The sequence below is a fragment of the Lampris incognitus genome, chromosome 5, assembly GCF_029633865.1.
Source record: "Lampris incognitus isolate fLamInc1 chromosome 5, fLamInc1.hap2, whole genome shotgun sequence".
In the NCBI taxonomy this organism is placed as follows: Eukaryota; Metazoa; Chordata; class Actinopteri; order Lampriformes; family Lampridae; genus Lampris; species Lampris incognitus.
Window position 1 is genome coordinate 64301336 of NC_079215.1, and position 7981 is coordinate 64309316.

At 46.3% G+C, this 7981-nt stretch overlaps 1 protein-coding gene across 1 annotated transcript in view; it reads left to right on the top strand.

Moving 5' to 3' along the window:
• The window catches only part of stx3a (syntaxin 3a), a 13898-nt gene extending 6442 nt beyond the window's left edge, over positions 1-7456 (top strand). Inside the window, exons 4-10 of the mRNA XM_056280159.1 lie at positions 1-70; positions 1373-1443; positions 1731-1839; positions 2104-2177; positions 3944-4078; positions 5854-5964; positions 7379-7456. The exon at positions 1-70 is cut by the window's left edge and continues 5 nt beyond it. Coding sequence (XP_056136134.1) covers positions 1-70; positions 1373-1443; positions 1731-1839; positions 2104-2177; positions 3944-4078; positions 5854-5964; positions 7379-7456 — 648 coding nt within the window. The remainder of the gene's footprint in view (positions 71-1372; positions 1444-1730; positions 1840-2103; positions 2178-3943; positions 4079-5853; positions 5965-7378) is intronic.
• Positions 7457-7981: the final 525 nt, after the last annotated feature.

Consider the following 7981-nt stretch of genomic DNA (forward strand, 5'->3'; position numbering starts at 1 on the left):
CAAGACGAGCTGGAGCTGCTCACCAACGAGATCAAGAAGTCTGCCAACAACGCGCGGAACAAGCTGAAGAGTGAGTGCTGCACACTAGAAGGACCGGGATGTCACCCCTACCTAAAACCACCATGGGCGGTCAAAATGACGGCCGGGTTTTAAACTCAAGATAAATACCTAACTGAGATATTAATGAATTGCATATGCTAGTGTGTCTGTTATGAAACTAGCTGACACCAAAATTAACATGTTAACAACTTTAATGCTATTTTTCAAACAGTTTAAAATGGCGGCTGTCCAGCATGTGTAAACCCTGCAGCGCCTCGGTGGTAGTCATGGTGCGTCTGTAACGGCGTCTGTAACCAGACATGTTGCACATCATCACACATCAAGTGTAGACTATTTCTCTCCACTGGAGGGCGCTAGTGTGTTTCTACGACAGAGCAACGAACCTCACGAAGGAAATGACGCCACCAACACGCGTCATCAATACTGACATGACGCACACCATCACGCGAGTTGCGAGCCGTCTTTTTGACGGCTCATGGTCGTTTTAGGTGGATCTTATCGTAACTTTTTGTGTGCAATGATCTAAAGCTCATTTTAATGCAAATATATGCAGTTTTAGGAGCATTCAGGGACAAAGTTATTGAACTTTGAAAATCCAAAACCGCCAAAATGACGGCCTTGGTCGTTCAGTGTCTGAGCCACGGGGTTTGAGAAAGATCGGGACGGCTCAGTTTACAGAACGTGGTCGAAATCGTTGTTACCAGCAACCAAATCTCACCCTGGTTTACTGAAACACGTGAGAACTCAAACATCCGATTGCATTTAGGAAAACTGTTCATCCCTGTGGGGACGTTGGCAGATGGATGTGGGTGTATGTCCTGGTCGCTGCACTGGCGCCTCCTCTGGTCGGGGGGGGACTGGGGGGAATAGCGTGATCCTGCCACGTGCTACGTCCCCCTGGCGAAACTCCTCACTGTCAGGTGAAAAGAAGCGGCTGGCGACTCCACATGTCTCAAAGGAGGAATGTGGTAGTCTGCAGCCCTCCCCGGATCGGCAGAGGGGGTGGAGCAGAGACCGGGACAGCTTGGAAGAGTGGGGTAATTGGAGAGAGTCAGGAACAATTGGGGTGGAAAGGGGGAGGGGTGCAACAAAATAGAGTATAGTTTGTAATGAAGGTGCTGATGACATGAGTAGACTCCAATCGTCCTCATCTCGCAGAAAACAGCTTTTGGTTGGTGTTTGTTCAGGACAGCGTGAGCGCCCACATGCTCAGCGTGACGTCATCCACTGTCTCATAAACGTCACAATGTGTGTGAGGGAGGACACCTGCCGCACAATGACACTTAATTGTCTGTGTGTGTGTGTGTTTCAGGCATTGAGCGCCAGCTGGAGTCCAATACTGACGAGAGAGCCTCAGCTGACCTCAGGATACGCAAGTCTCAGGTCAGACAGGAAACACGACGTCTGAATTTAATTAAAACAGATGAAAAATATGAAGCGTAACTTCAGTAAAGTGCCTGCGTGGCTCGGGGTGGTTGGATGCTGTCTGTGGTTGTTTGTTTGTTTGTCATGCCAGCACTCTGCAGTGATGGCTGCAGCGATTTATGGCTGCGTTGTCTGTCTGACTTTATAGCCAGCGTGGTCCACGTGTCTTCAGGAAGTAGTTTTAATGGAAAGTCTCATGGCACTGACACGTGCTAACTAATGACACCGTGTGTGGTTTTCCACAGCACGCCATCTTGGCCAAGAAGTTCGTGGAGGTGATGACGAAGTACAACGAGGCTCAGGTTGATTTCAGAGACAAGAGCAAAGGAAGGATCGCCAGACAGCTGGAGATCAGTGAGTTACGGTGGCATTATTAATACCGTACCTGATCTGAAAGGATGTCACGTGTCCTTCAGACACACTACTGTCACACACATCTATCTATCTATCTATCTATCTATCTATCTATCTATCTATCTATCTATCTATCTATCTATCTATCTATCTATCTATCTATCTATCTATCTATCTGTCTATCTGTCTGTGTGTCTGTGTGTCTGTGTGTCTGGTCATCAAATTGAAGTTAAAACATGTCTGACTGTTCTTTGCTTGTTTCAGCTGGAAAAAACACAACTGATGAGGAGCTGGAGGAGATGCTGGAGGGCGGAAATGCAGCTGTCTTCACTGCTGGGGTAAAACTCCGTGTGTGTTTGTGTGTGTGTGTGTGTGTGCCCTTTAATGCATGCTGCACTGGAGTTAGGCAGGGGTGTGTGCTGGCACCACTACTCTTCAGCATTTACCTCCTCTGTGTCACAAAACTTTTTCATAAAGATCCGGAAGACAGTAGTGGGATCACAATAGACTTTAGGCTAGAGGTGGAAACCTCTTCAACATCCGAAGGTTCCAGGCAACCACCAAGTTGTCTGCAGTGCAGGTCCTTGAGTGACAATACGCTGATGACTGCGCTCTTGTAGCTCACACACCAGAAGACCTGCAAACCATCCTTGCCGCAGTTGTGAATGCCTACAGCAGCCTGGGTCTATCAGTCAACACCACCAAGACTGAGGTGTTATGCCAGTGGAGGTCCAGCCCCCCACCCTCTATGCCTGTCTTCACTATAGAACACCAACCACTCAGCTGCTCCATCTTTCAAATACCTTGGCAGCATCCTTTCTGAAGGCTGCAACACTGATTACGAAATTAACAATAGAATCAAACAAAACTCTGTAGCCTTCGGCAAACTCTGACTTAAGGTCTTCCAAAACCAACACCTCCACCTGAACACCGAATTGCCATCTACAAAGCCGTCTGCATCACAATTCTCCTATACAACTGTGAAGCCTGGGTCACATACAGCCACCACCTAAGGTTCCACATAAGGCGTCTGCAGCGAATGGGGATCACGTGACATGACCGTGTTCCTCATGTTGAGACTCTTGCTAGGACAAACTGCAAGAGCATAGAAGCCGCGGTCACTGAACACCGACTGCGCTGGCTTGGGTATGTCATCAGGATGCCTCAGGAATGCCTGTCACATCAAGTCCTGTATGGACAGCTTCACCTGGGCTGCCGGTCCGCAGGTGGTCAGAAGAAGCGATACAAAGACCAGCTAAAAACCATCGCTGAGGAAGTGTTGTATCGACCCCTTGAGACTGGAGCAAGCTGCCATCAACCGTTCCAGCTGGCGAGAGATCTGCCACAGAGGTGTAGAACAGCCTGAAATGGAGAGGAGTGGGAGAAAACAACAGAAAGACCAAGGAGACACACAACCATGCTTGCCCCCACTAACCCAGACTTCATGTGTCCAACGTGCAATAAAACATGTGGATCAAGAATTGAACCCTAGTGTCATCAAAGAACACACCGTTAACGAGGAGGGATGTCATCATCGGACTCGATGGCATACCAGCAAGCAAGTGTGTGTGTGTGTGTGTGATTTTTGTTTGACTTCTCTCCGTCACTGAGGGTGAACAGGACCATGTGTGTAATGCATCTTTAATAGGCAGTGGTTTTCTGAAAAACCGCTGGTTTTCTAACTGAATAAGCAGATCTTGTTGTTGGGAAAATTAAATTACTGCAGTGGACTTACACCCCCGGCGTCACTTTCGTGCTTCACAGAATGGCTCTGAATCACTTCTTGGAGCTGAAACTCTGTTGATAAGGGAGTACTATTTGCATAGCAGTTAAAATTTATCAGATACACAGCATAATACATCTCTCCCACCATCTGGTCCTTTCCCATTGGCATCTTTTTCATTCCAACTTCCTTCTCTTCTTTGTCTCTTTATTGCTCCCTGCTTTCTGTCTGTCTGTCTGTTTGTCTGTCTGTCTTCTGAATCACCTTATCTCATGATTAATCTGGCCTTGTGTCTCTCTCTTCGTCCCTCTTTCATCTCTCTCGTTTGCTTTGCCCCTCATCTTGCTCTCTTTCTTCCTCCCCCCATGGGTCCATCTCCAGATAACGGAGTCCAAGATCAACCAGCAGGCTCTGAACGAGATCGAGGCGCGGCACAAAGACATCATGAGGCTGGAGAGCAGCATCAAGGAGCTCCACGACATGTTCGTTGACATTGCGATGCTGGTCGAGAACCAGGTATAACACACGCACGCACACAGAGAGAGAGAGACAGGGAGAAAGAGAGAGAGAGACAGGGAGAAAGAGAAAGAGAGAGAGCGAGAGCGAGAACAAATAAAATACACAACTTGAGGTTTTAAACGAAGAGTGCCTTTTCTGTCGTTTTCCGGGTGATGAAAATTAAGAAAAAGAATAGAAAACAATGTCTGATATTTTGTGGAAGGACTTTGGACTTCTGGAAAAGTGTGGCAAAACATGCACATACAGCAGTGAAACATGCTGAGCAGCAGGGGCGGTTCTAGGGGCTGACGGGGTCAGAGGTCAGTGTGTGGTTCCTGCTGCTCTGCCTGGAACACTACTGTCTCAATTTCATTTCAATTTGCTGCGTCTGCACTGTATGATTACCCCCCCCCCCATTTTCTCCCCAATCGTACTTGGCCAATTACCCCACTCTTCTGAGCCGTCCCGGTCGCTGCTCCACCCCTTTTGCCGATCCGAGGAGGGCTGTAGACTACCACATACCTCCTCTGATACATGTGGAGTCACCAGCCGCTTCTTTTCACCTGACAGTGAGGAGTTTCACCAGGGGGACGTAGCGCGTGGGAGGATCACGTTATTCCCCCCAGTTCCTCCTCCCCCCAGAACAGGCGCCCCGACCGACCAGAGGAGGCGCTAATGCAGCGACCAGGACACATACCCACCTCTGGCTCCCCACCCGCAGACACGGCCAATTGTGTCTGTGGGGACACCCGACCAAGCCGGAGGTAACACGGGGATTTGAACCGGCGATCCCCGGACGCCCTCCTCCAAATTGTGTTACCAGCTCCCCAGCTATCTTATCTTTAATTCATGTCATTTATGCCTACATGACAAAATCATGTATTTTCATATTTGCAAAATAATCAATTTTTCTTAACTTCATCAACTGTCCAAGTCCCTAATCCGCCCTTTACCTGTTATTGTCTTGTCTAATTAATTATGGCATTGCTCTTTTGCACGCTAAAGTGTGTATACACTTACTGTACAGTTCAATAAGTTTTCGTGTTTCACAATCTGAGTCATTTAATTTTCGTTTCTTCGACCCAGCAGTCATTTTTTATCCATGTGTTGGCGCCAGTAAAAGTAAAATTGTTATCATAGCAACGGCTGTCCCCTGAATTCGCTACAACACTATGTCAAACCCATGTGAGACATTGGCATTCTAGTCTCATTTGTACATACATACAGATGCTTGCAAACACACCGACAGGTGGTTAAAGCTAGGGTAGGCAACTTTGGAGAAGTGAGAATTTTGACATAACGCCGCTTAAAAATCCAGCCCCTCCACTTACTCTGCTTCCTGCTCCCTGTAAAAAAAATTTCATTTTCAGCGAATCTTCAAAACTGATGTTGTGAAGCAATTTTGTACTTAAAGGTGAAGTATTTATTTAGATGATCCATAATAACCATAAGAAAAGTGACAGACTGTGCACATGAATGATTGACAGGCAGTAGGACTGCCCTGTCGCAAAGAGCTCCCCTGATTGGTTGAGGGCTACCAGGAGCCTCAACCAATCAGATTTTGACACCCTAAATTCAGATGCAGGGTTAAACACGGAGGCTTGATTTTCTCTTGGACCATTTGAATTTGTCGTAGCTGTAAGAGGGATGTGATATTTTTCATAAGTAACACTGAAAGAAAGTTGTCTACCCCAGCTTTAACTTTGCAGAAAGTTAGCTCCTAGTTGTTATGAGCAGTGTAAGTGTGAATTTGCTCTCCCTCATCCCCTTCTTCTTTCAATGCCCTCCTTTAGGGTGGCATGATTGACAGAATTGAGAGCAACATGGACCAATCGGTGGGCTTCGTGGAGAGGGCGGTGGCTGACACCAAGAAGGCGGCCAAGTTCCAGCAGGAGGCGCGCAGGGTAAGTCTGGACCGACTGTCTGACCGTCCGGTCAAAGAAAATGGATAGAAACATATGGTCTGACATTGAACAAAGGCCGTTTTGTTTACCTCTCCCGTCCACACCTCTCCTTTTAATGTTGGTTTGAGATTAATTTACCCCGAGTGAATCTGGAAAGGGCTCTGGTCACCTTGTTGCTCCCATACTTGGTCTTGGTTGGGACAAATGTTCTGCCAGCGGACATGTTGAAGTCATCACTTGTAACAATAACGTTAGCAAAGATTTTCCAGAGCCCTAAATGCTATTCTTAACAATAATTATGTATCCATCCAAGTTCTGAATGAATTTTAAGCAAATGATTAAATACTGGAAAAAAAGAAAATTCAAATTAATTAAAAGTGCATTTCCACCGGATTTGTTTAAACGAATGAAACCCTAAGTGAAAGCTCAGTTCTGATTGGTCAGTTAAATAATTTTGCAGTCGGTTATGTCTGACAGAAAATAATTCTAAATCATTATTTTGTGTCAGTTTATTGACTTCTTTCATAAGGTAAAGCCGAGTAATAAGATAATCCACAATGAGGCTGTCATCTATCTGCCACTTACAGTCCCCCCAATCAATTATTTCATCGTTCAAATAACTGAGGCTGTTAATGAGTGTTAGCAAAATCAAATTTGGGTGGCACGGTGGTGCAGTGCTTAGTGTGGTCGCCTCACAACAAGAAGGTACTGGGTTCGAACCCCGGGGTTGTCCAACCTTGGGGTGGTCATCCCAGGTCGTCCTCTGTGTGGAGTTTACATGTTCTCCCTGTGTCTGCAGTGGGTTTCCTCTGGGTGCTCCAGTTTCCCCCACCATCATGTTGGGGTTAATACCCCTTTCTGTGCCCCTGAGCAAGGCAGTGAAAAGAAAACTGGGGTTGGTCCCCGGGTGCTGCACAGCGGCTGCCCACTGCTCCTAGCTACACAGCTAGGATGGATAAAATGCAGAGCATAATTTCTCTACGAGGATCAATAAAGTACCTCAAAATCAAAAAATTACTGAGCTAATAATTTGAACGTGTTCTCTCCGGTTAAGAAGCCACCTGGTAAAGCAGCATTGTAATGTTGAAGTCTGTGGACTTTTTCTAAAAAAGGCTTTAAGGAATATGACCACTGTTCATTACACCTGCTATATATAACAAGGTTTTGAGACTTTCTTGCCTTGCTTACAGTGTGCTGCACATACACAACTATGATCGGCTTTCCTCCAGTACTGCTGCTTACAGTCATTTGAATTTGTTCCTGATGTACATCACTGACCTGGCATGAACATTATGACGAAGCAGCATCTGAAACTGTGGTCAGCATGTGCAAATGAATTCTCTCTCTCTCTCTCTCTCTCTCTCTCTCTCTCTCTCTCTCTCTCTCTCTCTCTCTTCTTCCTTCCAATCTGTAGAAGCAAATGATGATCTTCTGCTGCTGTGTGATTTTGGTCGTCATCCTTGGCTCCTTCGTCTACAGTTTCATCAAATAGACCCCCTGCGTGAAGCCATGCCCACCTAACGAGTCAGCCATTACAGGACTCTGAATTGACCAGGGGAGAGTTGGGGTCGGTCAACTTCAGCTCATTCAGTTAAAACTCCCCGCTAATAACAGAGCATTCATTCTCAGTCATTTCTAAACTAGTTAAGTAGGATGCCCCTCTGGTACCAAGAGCTTCTCAGGAACTGGATGCATAAATTGGCGCCCCAAGCATTGAAACTTAAAATGTAAAATGAACCAACTATTGTAGAATAGATACTCCTTTCCTTTTGGGTTGTTAAATGTGCCGCCTATGGCAGCACGTTTCCACCCAAGTGGTATTCCAAGGGATTTTCCATCATGACATCATCATGACATTATGACACCATCATGACATCATCATGAAATCATCATGACATTCGAGTGATTTTCCATCACTGGAAATTCTCAATGCACATTTAGACTTCATCGGGTTGCCCTACGAAATTCACGGGGGGAAATCACAAGGTAGTCCATTGCATGGTTTCACTTCTGATCG